At 38.3% G+C, this 13,729-nt stretch overlaps 1 protein-coding gene across 1 annotated transcript; it reads right to left on the bottom strand.

Annotated features, from left to right (window-relative positions):
• Window positions 1–3,975: 3,975 nt before the first annotated feature.
• On the bottom strand, window positions 3,976–5,592 carry LOC134292080 (uncharacterized). The gene is made up of 6 exons (XM_062860809.1): window positions 5,462–5,592; window positions 5,184–5,400; window positions 4,941–5,104; window positions 4,755–4,875; window positions 4,567–4,687; window positions 3,976–4,060 (listed from the first exon to the last, which is right to left on the bottom strand). The coding sequence occupies exons 1-6, from the start codon at window positions 5,511–5,513 to the stop codon at window positions 4,010–4,012; spliced, it is 726 nt and encodes a 241-aa protein (XP_062716793.1). The 5' UTR covers window positions 5,514–5,592; the 3' UTR covers window positions 3,976–4,009.
• Between the last annotated feature and the right edge of the window lie 8,137 nt (window positions 5,593–13,729).

Genomic DNA, 13,729 nt, shown 5'->3' with positions numbered 1-13,729 from the left:
AATGTGCATTAAAATCATGCGGATATATGCAAGTTAAAATAAACCATACAACACAAAGAACGCACGTATAATAAACTTGTAGCACTTCAAACAATTATTCTGTCTTATAGTTATAACAAATATTTATACTCGTAACAGCAGTGGGCCTATAACTCTCTTGAAGACCGTAATGCTTCTGGGCTTGTGTTGGATGTGATGTTGCCTGGCTGGCCTGGAAAACTACAGCGTAACAGTATTTACAGTATGTACTCTTGGATACTCTGATATTCCACAACATATAAACTTTATTTAAAGTGGAATAATTAAACATATTCATCTTGAAACCACCTAAACTTACCTATATTCAATAATTTATGCGAATTCATTGGTCAATACCGACTTTTTAAAATACAATATTTTGTTTTATAAATTTACTTTAATTGAATATGGATCAGAACAAACCATTTCTAGAGCAATGAAATAAAGCTTTTGTTTTCATGAATTATGTGCATGATTACAGGCTGTATGCATCACGATTGTATGACACTGCTTGCCATTATACGTCAACAAAATAATAATCATGAATATGATAAATTCTAGAATCATGACTTATGCTTATGTATCTTAAATTAGTTTCATGATTAAAGAACACATGCATCGCTAAGGATGTGTTACGACAAACTGAGTCATGATATCATGAACTATTTCTCAATGTATTGCGGAGTTTCAGAAAAATGTCCACTCTCCGGCAGTGAATCAAAATTCAACCATCGCGCAACAATAAAGACAATGTCGTAACCTGTATTTGTTGCGACAATCCACCCAATGCGACATAAGTTCGTCCCAACATCGTACACCACGAGTTTAAAGATTTGTAAGCCTTGCTTTGCGATTTTCGAACGGTAACTTTGAGTCGGTATACACTGCAACTGCTGAAGATCTATCATCAAACAGTTTCGACTTTTGGTTAGTAATAATTGATTAGTCACGAGTTGATAAGTACGCAACAAATTCAGCTTCCGTTTTATCTGCAACAAAAAATTTCGTGATCATGTCATTATCTGTTACCAGTAGGAATAAAGAGTAATCGTCGCGCCTTCTTTGTTTCTTGTTTTGTGCCTCTTTTGTCTGATAATTCTCTTCACTGTTCTCCGGTATTCACTGAGATCTACCGCAGCTGTCAAAGACCTACCGCTACCGCAGCCAAGAAAACTATCAAATAGATGTATGCTTCCAAGGTGAAACGCTAGGATAGGATGTGATCACTGAAATTTGCATGCCTTGTTATTTTTTCGTTCGATTTCATCGACGATGAAAATCCAGTGTTGCCACTTTAGTTAAATTCAAATCTTTCAGCTTTCTGGTCAGCAGGTCGAATAGCATGATCATATTTGACTAGTAACATCAATAGTTTTTTAAGGATCTTTAAGAGCAGGCATTGATTTAAAACTAATTATTAAACCATGATAAACCAATGCCAAACAGGCATAAAATCTTATTCAACATCTTATACGATCACTGATTGACTTGTGTTCATAAAAAAGACATCGTCTAAAAATTTTAATGAATTTCCTCTAGAGTTGACTGTGATAAAATCAACAATATTATTTGGGACACTTCCACGGGTCGATATATTATGAAGCCTGCTAGCAAATAATTATGTTCCGTGGTTGGTCAGCCTCAGAGGGGTGCCGGTAAGGCCCAAAGCTAAAGACAGCTAAAGCAGGTACGATGCTGCTGTTGTGAATCTTCATGTTATCAGGATTAGATTGTGTACTGTATCCCAGACTGACGGTATCTGGGATTGATCTTGGGTTTATTTTTTATTGTGTTTTATATTACATACACAAATAGTTTATTATTTTAATTATTTACCAAGATTTTTTCCTCAATGAATTGAAAAAAATGAGTTTTCGAAAATTTAAAAAAAAAAATTAATTCTTTTAGAATATTTTACAAAATCTCATTGAAACAATCATGGAAAATAGATTGTTGAAGTATTCTAGAAAACCCGTAGAATATCCTGAAACTCAAGGAAATGTTTTGAAATGCAGGAAAAGTGTAAGTTTATATTAAATTTAAAAAAAAAATTAAAAGTGAAAACTTTCGTTCAGAATATGGAATTTAATTTTAGTGATTATGCTGGTCTAAGGAAAAATCTTAAATTGGATAGAGATATCCAATAACAAGTAGTTCAGTGTCTATAAAATCACACAGTATCAAATCAGGGATTTTTTTCAAAATTTTGAAACAGCATTTAATGAAAGTTTAGGATTTCAGGCGAGACAAGTACCGTTGTGCTACCAGTCCACATCGTCATCGATCCCGAAAGTTCCTGAACCAAAACGTGAGCTACTGTGGCAGCCTCATATGGATGGTTCATAAACCACATAGAATTTTGGAAGGGGGGTGAAAGGTGTGGCCAAAGTCTACGCTCCATGGAAAATTCATAACTATTGTATGAACGAGAGTCTACGAGGTGAGAGGGAGACCTGAGATGGCCAAAATTAGGTCTACGTGGATTATGGACAGCTTCTTACCATGGTGCTTCCATATCCCTTTCGTGACGAACCAACACAATTGTGCTGTTGAGCGGTAGCAGTTTTGCATATTTTTTTCATCTGTTTAGACTTTGTTTTATGTGATGTTAACTGTTTCAATAATTCAGCCATTACTTATACTCATTTGTGTGTAAACAAACTTTTGTTTACGTTGCCTGTGAGATTCATCACAGCAAGGTAAACAAAAAAGTGGACAAAAACCGTAAAACATGAAAAAGTTTTGTCTGTCGCATAATTTTTATTTCCGGTTTGTCTAGGTAGTCAAAGCAAGAAATCGAAAGATAAAGAGTAGTTCTTCCAAATGAGGTTAAATAATTGTTGTTTTGTTGGAAAATCTAAGAGTTCTGGAGAGCCAAAGTTGAGTCATTTGTATGGAGATTTCAATTTTATGCGCTCCGTCACGAAAGGGATATTACAGGTCGGACTCGATTATCCGGGGTCAGCTTCCGGTGCTTCTCAAATATGTCTCTGGGCAACGGAATGCTCTATAAAGATGGAATTTCGACATTTTGTCAAGCCAACTTTGATAAGTGATCAGTCAAAATGTCAGCTTTTCTTACAGCATTTCGTTTGCGAGATATTATTTTTGGAAGCGCTAAAACCTGACTTAGTATAATCGAATTCGATCTGTACATAAAATCAAGATTCAAATTGGCTGATGACATTACTCTGCTCTAATAGCTCAACGGAGCTCTGTAATCTTTATCACATTGCGGATCACTGTGCAACGGTAGGTTTCACGATCACTCTAGTAATCATGATGGGCTTTATATTTCGCCTTTTTGGGCTAACATGGCTGTTGTTCAGTCAATAAAGTCTATGAATCATAAACAAAACGAAATCAATAGTTTGTTGCACATAGGAAAAACATAGGACGACTGAGATAGCAAGACACGTGAATGATAACAAAAAACTTTGTTTTGTGAAAAACGCGAGACAGATAGAAGTTTACAGATTAATAAACTAGTCAAAACACTCATTTAGATTAAGATGCCTTTCTTGTGACTGCATCTTATTGATAGAAAAGGCAAATGGCTTTCTCAGATTTGGAATCAAGAATTCTTTTTGTCTACATTCTTGCCGTTTCGGCCTGTGGATTTGATATTTTTCAAAGGGTCGTAGCTTCTACTGTCCATCGTTTTTGGAGTTTTTACCTATGTAGTGCTCTTCTGGAGTTATGTTTCATATTATTCACTGTACACTGGTAAACTGATTTTGAAAAGCAAATCCCTAGGCCGAAACGTCGGCAATGTTAACGAAAAACATTCTTGATTTACTGATTGATTATTTTGCTTCATTTCACTTTTTGGGATTCATTTTGGTCCCATATAATCTGTGCAAGTATATTGATTTACATATGTTGATCATTATTGTAGACATGTAGATGAGTCTATAAATGAAAGCCGTGTCACGAATGACAGTAAATTCATGTAAATTATTCGCGACAAATTTCTTTGCAGCTTCCAAGATTAGTTAGCGCCATCAACGTTGTTATTGTAGAGCTCAACGACTTTGTTGTACTGAAAATAGACAAGAAAATGAGAAATATTATAAAATGCAATTTTGTTTTCAGACGAACGAACAATGAGAACGTTGAAAGATCAAAAGGTCTGAGCCAGTAAAAAGAGAGAGAAAGTTGGAAAGGGTATAATACTGGCGTTCGATTTGAATAGGTCGTATCAGCATAGGAATCACAGAAAACATACGACCTTTTCAAATCAAATGCCAGAACCCCGCAACCCAAGATTTGGTCGAAATTCAACATTTTAAGGGGAACACATATAAAATATTCAACAAATTTCAAAATGTTAAGGTGAAACTAGAGTCGTACAGAAAATATCTGAACAAATCCGATGAGTTTAACAGTTTTGCTTCATTATGAATATTTTTCCATGGAATACATTTATTATTTGCCATCTTGACGAATCAACGAGCACTGTGACAAAAGAAGAAAATGGGATTCATTCGGGCCTAATTGCTCTTTTATGATTTATGATAGCTCATTCTATGAAAAGCTATTACTTACCTGATGGCAGTTCGTCCACTTCATTATTCTGTTGAACAGAATTTCGAAAATATTGTACACCGCAGGAGCGTTACACTCGTCCACCTTTTGTTTGACACATTCTCTTGAAGTTTCCACCTCTCTGCGAATAAAAAATGACATACATGCATGATTTTCAGAACAACATATGTGAATTATTCATCAATTACCGGCACTGTTCTTCGCCGTAGTGTATCAGAGAAACAGAATGGGTCATGTTCGTTAGCCTACACTCCTGGACACTCTCTCTGAGTTGCACTAGACAATCCTTAAATTCAGGTTTCTGCGCATCTGCGAACAAAAAAAAACACTGTTACATTTATGCTACTAATTTCCTCCACTGTCAATTGTATTACCCAGCAAGAACTGTCCATCATTTTCGCATATAAGTTCTACAACGCCATAGGCCACATCTCTGAAAACCGGAACAATCTGGTCGGAATCCTCTCCTATACACTTGGCTACACTTTCAAAAAGATCATCGAAACAGCTAACCGACTCGTTGAATTGCGGACAATATCTGTAATGCAAAAAATCCCCCGAAACGATTCATTACTCACAGAACTATTTCACTATGTCCGAAACGAAACGAAACTCACTTATCGAAAAACATCTTCCGATCTGATTTCGATTCCGAAATCGATGTCACGTCTTGTTGAATCTCCAAGACATCAACTTTGTTCAATATACAGATTTTCATTTCGGGAATAGCAACCAAGGTTTGGGTGTATCCCTCGTCCGATCCACTCAAGTCAATGCATTGCTGTTTGTACCGGAGCAGTGCTTCTATTATTTCTTGCGGTGCCGCACGGACAACTGAAAAATGTTCAAGTTCGAGCAATCCGGAAAAAGAAATAAATATTATGAACAAACTTACCAGAAATAAAAGCGATCACCGCGATCGCAGCGAATAACCGGGAACCACTCATGATGGCACGTTACTAAACTGTGAACTCGATTGATTCTCCACGATTGTATGAAGCGATTAGGAAACCTTCGCCATTTATATACTTCCGAGTGCTTCAGTCGCAAAACCTTCTCATCGACACCACAGAATTACGTTATCTGCATCTCAGAAGCCGTAGGAGAGAGTGCTTCTATAAGCGCCTTTTACGGTTCATGAGATTTTTTTTTATTTTCTAAACAGCATATGAAAATCAAGAAGCTGGACTAGACGGCAAGGCACAAGTTCTCCGTTATAGAAATGTAGGTTTTCCATAATTTTTAACGATTTTGTTGTGGATTATCAATACTACACTACCTACATATGTGTTTTAAACTACAACCAACCGTCCCTCTTCTGAGCATATACTCTAACGGACCCAGAAACTTGGATATCAGCTAGGCAACTCATAATGGACCCCCAATCGGATTAGAAAAGGAACAAAAGCCACGTATCAACATCCTTGTGCTAATCATTCTACCATGGACTGGACAGGGTAGAAAGCTGACAGCAGCGCAAAAGGCAACCAGTTCGATATAGCAGAATTAGAATAGAATACATTTGGGCGCTATACAAAGTGTAAGTGCAGCCGCCTAATGTAATCGCTCACGCAGTGCCCTAATGGACGAAAAGAGTTGTAAAATTAGATTAAGTGATTGAAGAATAAAAAAAGAACTTTGATCTTGTTAATCGTTTTTAACCACATTAATTCGAACAAACGGAAACAAGCTCATTTTACGGGAGCAGTGATGTTACGTAGCTCAAAAATTTTTAGGATTAATAAATTTATTGGAAAATAGAAATACAAATCGGTTTATTAACATTTTGTACCAATGTTCATGGATGCGCTTTGAAGCATTTTCTCCTAACTGAATAGTTTAGCGATCATTATTTTCTACCAACTTGGGAAAATACCTATTTCTTTTGATTTATGGGAATACAATCCAATGAGCGTCACTTGAGCATTTTTCTGATTACTGAAGACGGTACTTGTTACAGAGAAGGGGTAGCGTGTCCTAATCATAAGAAGACTATCGCTCCGTATCAAACCATTCGCCGGTACAAACGAAACAAAATATAAACATGGATGACTAACCTTTCGCAGTGCAATGCAAAGGTGAGATAAGCATAATATTTTTTTTTTATGTTTTAATTTAACTAAACATTTTTGTTTTTTCGATTGATCATGTTTTTGTTGGTTGATTTGTTGGGCAACGGTCGACTTCTAGACCCCTTGAGCACAGAAGTTTGAGTTTGAGTCAAAATCAATCTGATTCAGAGGGTGTTACTTACGTTAAATAAGATCGTAAAAGACTCCACTGTGCGTTGAACATACTCTTAAGGTCATTTCCACCGACTTCGGTCTGTGCCCCCTCTATCATCCTTCTCTTTCTCGAGTTTGTTTAGGAGAGTGAGTGAGATAAAAGAAAAAGCTAGCTACGCCAATGGGCTTCACCCACGTGTTCCATTATGCCAGACATGAAATTTGAATCAAGCAAGTCGTGCTATAACCATCACAAACACAGGTTGTTTCCATATCCAAATCAAAAAAATGTATTATAGTTCATAATGCAAACCAAATCAATTGAATGATGACGAAAAGTAGGCCATTAAGATATCAAAACGGCATGTATAAAATGGAATTTATAGTGCCGAGTTGCAACTTTTTTCTAGACTTTTGTTTGCTAAGCTTAATAAAAGGTTTTTGGATGCTAATAGAAAATAAGTTCTATTGCCGCTCTCATCTTAAAATTTGGCCAACCCAAATTTCATCGACACTGCCAAAAGTTTAAATTTAGTTCTTAGAAAATGTTACAGGTTATGTTTACTTACAAATATTTATGGAAAAGTTTCGCCTTAATCATGTTCAATATTTTTGGACTTATAACCCAAGAAACATAACTAGCTGAATAACAGTTTCTTAAGCTACAGTTAGCTTAAGAGTGGTCTGTTCCACTCTTGTAGAGCAAAAATGTTTGTTGGGAAACTTTTGAATGAGACCTACATTTTTAAATTGAACCCAAATTGGTAAAGATATGGTCTGAAAAAATTACATGTTTTCAAGAGCGACCCCAAACGTTTGACCGGGAGTGCATGTCTATTAGCGTGGGTCATCGAAACCGTTTTCTCAGATCAAAGCTTTTTTGGTTCCGATTCGGGTCCTGAGTATCTATGCAAAATTTGAATATGATCGGTTGCGTCTACACTTTGCGCATTGCAATTGAAAGTTGTATGGGATTTTATATGGGAAAACATACTTTTTTGCATTTTTGTCATAAGTTGAAAAAGCTTGTCTGAAACTTTTTAACTGATACTGTAAAATGATAGCCTAGGATGTTCTGAAAAACTTTGTTGAAGATCGCAAAGCAATCCGATGCTTGTGAAAATAGCTATAACCAACGAATCGCATGCATGTGTTTATGTTTTAACATGTAAAGGAATAACAATAGCAACAAAATCATGCTGTATCGCCAAGCAATGCCAACGCTATAACTTTTTTCATAAGCATCACATCACTTCGTGGCTTTTGACAAAGTTTTTCAGGACACCATAGGCTATGTTTTCACTTTATCGGTTACATGGTTTTAGAAAAAATCGAGCTTGTTATGAGAGAAATGCAAAAAAGTGTGTTTTCCCATGTAAAACCCCATACAAACTTCAAACGCGATGCGCAAAACGTAGACATAACCGATCCTGCCCAAATTTTGCACACTTATTTGGGTCCTGAAATGGGATCGAAAAAGCTTTGATCTGATGAGATACCATTGAATTTTTTCATTTTCCCATATACACGATGACCACCTCTAATGTCTATTGATAAATGCTAAAAGAATTATGTTTTGACAAATGTAGGTGTATTTATGATTTTTAAAGTTTCAAAACACTAGAAAACTCACGTAAATGGTTTGATATAGTATCTGACCAATTTTGGGCCACTGAGTTTAAATCCAGATTTGCTTGAAAGCTGATACTTGAAATTTTTCTGGTACTTTCAAGTTCCTAGAACATGTGGAATATGAACAAAGAATAGTGTCATTCCCCTTGCCTGTCCTTCCCCTAGCAAGCATCAGTGACAGCAAGCATCTGACATATTAGAATTTAAAAAGTCAATGAGTATAAATTAAACAGAAAAGCTTCCATAATTCCAACCGGTAGCTGCTGCGTGATTCCCTGAAGTTTGTGTGGAATTTTCAGGGCCGGATCTAAGGGGGGGCCGGGGGGGCCCGGGCCCCGGGCCCCCACATTTTAGGGGCCCCCACAAAAACATTTTTTGGTTGCTAACATTAACTTTATTTTTCATATTGCTCAAGTACTGTTCGAAAATAAAAAAAAACATTATTGGTTATCTCTCCGAGGGGCCGCCACATCCGCTCGGGCCCCGGGCCCCCACAATCCTTAATCCGGGCCTGGGAATTTTACATGGGAAATATTACTTTTTGAATGAGTGTAATCAGTTTCGTACCTTTTAATAATTAATTAAAAGGTACGAAATTGATTACACTCATTCGAAGAGGGTATTCTGCTTGAAGAGTTCGAAAAGTCGGTACAAGATTACTTTTTCATTGGAAGTTCTTTTCCAACTGATATTCAATTGACATGGAATGTATTGCAGAGTAGTGCGAATCAAAGTGCCAATTAGTATATATCAGCGTGCAGATTTTTTACCGTGTTTTGGAGGTGGGATGATAGCATAAGTCTGAATTACAAAAGACTGAATGCACAAAAGGCCAAACACGAAAGGCTGAAGCTATACAATCGTAACATAAGGCTGAAATCGCGAAAGGCTGAAAACAAAAAAGGCTGAAAGTACATAAACGCGTGCAATGAGTTATAAAATTGGGGTTAGTTAAGAGAATAATAATAATGAAATTACAGATCCTCTCTTTCTTGGTGTAACGTCTCAACTAAAATGAAGCCCGCTTCTGAGATTACGGATCTAATGTTCTAAAATTCCATGATAGTTATGAACTGAAAGCTTCCTTTGCGAATGCTCATTTCGCGGGCAAAAAACACTGTATGCCGAACAAAACCAAGAAAATGTTCACTACGAAAATTTCCTGGACTGACCGGGAATGGAACCGGTCACCCTCAGCATAGTAATTGATAGCATTATATATACTTGCCAACAATATCATCAGAGATTTTCTCTTCTTTTGAAAGTAGATTATTCTTCAGTGACAAGCAGGGCGCGGAGGCTGAAACATGCCGCATTTCGTCTTTACCGAGTTTTTGCATTTTTCTTTGTGTTTTTAGTTCGTACTTGAGTGGAACGCTGATGGAAGAGTGAAAGGTCGACGGTCGTCAGTGACAAGCAGGGCGCGGAGGCTGAAACTTACCGCATTTCGTCGTTCCCGCGTTTTCGTATTTTTCTTTGTGTTTTTTGTTCGCACTTTGTGTAAACGATCGACGATGGCTCGGTGGTAGCGGCGTCGGTGGTGTAGTGGTAAGCGTGGTTGCCTCTCACCCCAGTCGGTCTAGGTTCAATCCTAGTCGACGCCGTCGGTATTTCTGAGACAAAAATATCTGATCACGCCTTCCCTCGGATAGGAAGTAAAGCCGTAGGTCCCGGCCCATGTGTTGATGGGTTCGATATGTAGGGTGTCAGGTGTGTGTGGATGTCTCCCTGACCGTCCGTGTTTAGGCTTAGTACCAGAAATAGGCGGACGTTAAACTAGAGCTGATGCCGAACGGTGTCGGCTCGCCAGAAATAAGAAGAAGAAGATGGCTCGGTGGCAAGAGACCATTATTGCCCGCATCATGGTGCTCGTGTTCGTCGTTAGTCCGAGTTCGGAAATGCTAGTATCCAAGAGATTGTTTTTCAGTGCGTCGGGTATTCTCGCTTATGTATTTTTTCGGATTCTTCGATTCGGACGATCGGAGAATCAGCGAGTGGTGTGAACGAGTGCATATTTAATATGGTTGGACCGGTTGCATGCTGAGACCAAAGCCAAACATAGAAAACCAGCTGGTCAGGATTACCCGGTGAGTTCGTTCCTTATTATTACTTTTTATATTTGAACATGACATATATGGGGATTTCGGAGGGGTAGCCTAAGGAAGTTAAATGAACTGGTTTCTGGGCAAATGTTCGTGGGGTGACCAGACTTTGTCACGAGATAACAATTATCATGTTGTTTTCCGAAGGTCTCCAGTGAATTTAGCTTACCCTGCTACAACAAACCATCAGGTAGATCATTCCGTTCCGGTATGACTCTGCAGCCATAGGTAATCCTTGCGCTGATGGTGGGTACACAATCATCATCATCATCATCTTTTGAAAGTAGATTATTCTTTTGAAAAATATTGCCAAATCATATGGCTGATCAAAAACTCATACCATGATCTTGATATGATCTTGAGAACACCTGTTTTTGAATTGGCGGTGCCAAGTTATCATTTCAGCCATTTTTGATATTTTCAGCCTTTCGAGTTTCAGTCTTTGAACAATAAAAAAGCCTTTTGTTATTCAGCCTTTTGTTCTTTCAGTCTTTTGTACGTAACCCGTGGAGATAATTACAGGGGTATTGAGATTCAAGATGGCGGCATAAACTCCAGAATATATGCTGCTTCGGATATTATGCAATATGGGCATCTATCGATCAAGGTGGGGAGAGTCCGACTGCACACTAATTGCCATACCAATAAGTGATTGGGAGGCAGTGCCCGAAGCTCTTGACAATTAAAAATAATTTCCTCTCTCGCTTTGACACACATGTGCACAACAGTGTATGTGTTAGATGTTCATCTAATCCCATCCGAAGGAGGTTTGGAATGTGAAAAGAAGATAACCATGTGCGACTGTGGAATCGAGTTCAGTTCTAGGCCTGCTGGCGACGGAGATGGTCGAGTGACTCCGTAGCTTGAAAGAATAGAAGCGCCCGTCTAGCGCAGAGAGTCAGAAGAATGGAAGATAGGCTAGAGGGTAGGGTAAAGAGTAGGGTAAAGAGTAGGGTAGAGAGTAGGGTAGAGGGTTAGTGTAGTGGGTTAGAGTAGAGGGTATGGAAGACGGTAGGGTAGAGGGTTGGGATTAAGGGTAGGGTAAAGAATAGGGTAAAGGGTTAGAGCAGAGGGTTAGGGTTGACGATAGGGCAGAGGGTAGGTTAGAGGGTTAGGGTAGAGAATAGAATAAAGGGGTTAGAGCAGAGGGCAGGGTAAGGGGTTACGGTAGCGGTTGGGTAGATGATAGGGTAGAGAGTTAGGATAAACGATAGGTTGGAAGACAGTGTAGAAGATATAGTGAAGCATTAGGATAGAGGGCACAATAGAAGGTAGGGTGGAGGATAGGGTAGAGGTTATAGTAAAGGATAGGGCAGGCCTGCCCAACCTTTTTTCGACCGCGGGCCACTGGTGAAACTGCATACCAGTCGACGGGCCAGAAATAAAAATTCGTTAATAATACATTTTTTTTAAGAGACGAACCTACCAAGGGCTGAAAGTCTCTCTAATAAAGACAAATCATTCAATCAATCAACATTTTTTTTAATCTTATCTGAGCATGGCTAGATAATAGAAAAGAACTTTTTTGCAGTTTAATGTTTCTAATGAAATTTGAAAGGTTTTTTGATTTCTTGCAGAATATTGGAGCTTGACAAAGTATTTAGGAAGTTTCAATAACATGTTTCAATGTAGTACCAGACAGAGCTAATGGCACAAAAAAATCTCTGAAAGCTTCACAAATTGTGACAAAATTTTTCATGTTTTTCCTAAATTAAGTTTAAAGAACTTAAGAAACTTTTACTTCAATTCTGTAGGACACTCAAACTAAATGCTTGCAGATTTTTAAATCTTTTAAAAATTTTACAAAATATACTCTAAAAAGTCATTTTATTTTTTAAATTTATTAAAATACATTTCTATTGAAAAATAAAAATATTCAGAATAATGATATCTCGGGCTAAATTCTATCATTTTTGTCCAATCGTGCCGCGGGCCGCACAAAATATCCTCGCGGGCCGGATCCGGCCCGCGGGCCGTACGTTGGGCAGCCCTGGGATAGGGTAAAGAATTAGAGTAGTGAGGAGAAGGATTAAGGATAAGGATAGAGCGTAGGATAGAGGGTTGGAATGGAGGGCAGAGAAGATGGTAAGGTGGAGTGAAGTGAGGGTGTGAAACGAGATGAAATTTCTCGAGATACCTTCAGGAATTCTTTCCGGAATTTCTTCAGGCATTCCTCTCGAGAATCTCCCAGGGTTCTTTCCGAGAATCCCTCAGATGTTTCTTCTGAAATTTCTGTTGGAGAGCTCCTACTATCCTTTCGGGGATTGCTGGATTTCTATAGGTATTTCTTGAAAGATTCTTCTTCTCAGGATTTTTTCAGAGATTCTCTTAGGATTTCTTCTGTAATTATTTCATGGATTCTTGCCGAGCTTCCAGATGAGATTCCCCTCAGGATTATACTAGATATGCCTCCCAAAATTCCTTTAGGAAATCCTACCGGGATTCCTTCAGAGATTTTTGACAAGGATTGCTTTAGAAATTCTGAAAGAATTCTTTCAATTGCTCTAGTCGGCAGGGATTACAGCAGGGAATTCCATTAACGATCACTTCCAGGATTTCGTAAAAGATTGCTTTAGGGGTTCCTGCAAGGATTGTTTCAGGGATTCCTCCTTGTATTCTGTCAAAGATTCCTTTAAGGAATCTTGTGGGATTCATCTAGGTATTCGTACCAGGAATGCAGATGACACATGGGAGGAGATGACACAAAACCCTAGTGTCGAAACTTCGGGCAAATAATAAACCTCTTTTTTCCTTATTGGAGACTCAGACTCAGTGGCTCGGCAACTACCAGAGACATGTGGTTCTTGAGACAGATCAATAGTTATTTTTTTTGTTTTACAATGTAATAGAAGTTTTCTGAAAATATGCACTCATGAACAAAAAATCAAAAATAAAACTTCAAGAGAATTTATTTCTGCGGATTATTTAGTCTTCATTAACTCTCAAAGAATGTGGACAACTTCTTTGAATTAGCCGGGGCCCGTGGCGTAGTTGGTCACACGATCGCTTCATATGCGGATGGTCATGGGTTTGATTCCCAGCCCCGGCACTTGCAATTTTTCGTCAGTTGCTTTTCCCCCGAGAGCAACTGACACTGACCCTCCTCTGAGCCCCATGGTTCAAACGGACCCGGATACCTGGACATCGGCAAACTGCTACTCATAATGGACCCCCAATCGAACTGGAAAGGAACAACGGCCCTCC

Source organism: Aedes albopictus, chromosome 3 (assembly GCF_035046485.1).
Source record: "Aedes albopictus strain Foshan chromosome 3, AalbF5, whole genome shotgun sequence".
In the NCBI taxonomy this organism is placed as follows: Eukaryota; Metazoa; Arthropoda; class Insecta; order Diptera; family Culicidae; genus Aedes; species Aedes albopictus.
The sequence above is the reverse complement of the archived record's forward strand: the minus strand, read 5'-3'. Positions and strand labels throughout refer to the sequence as shown.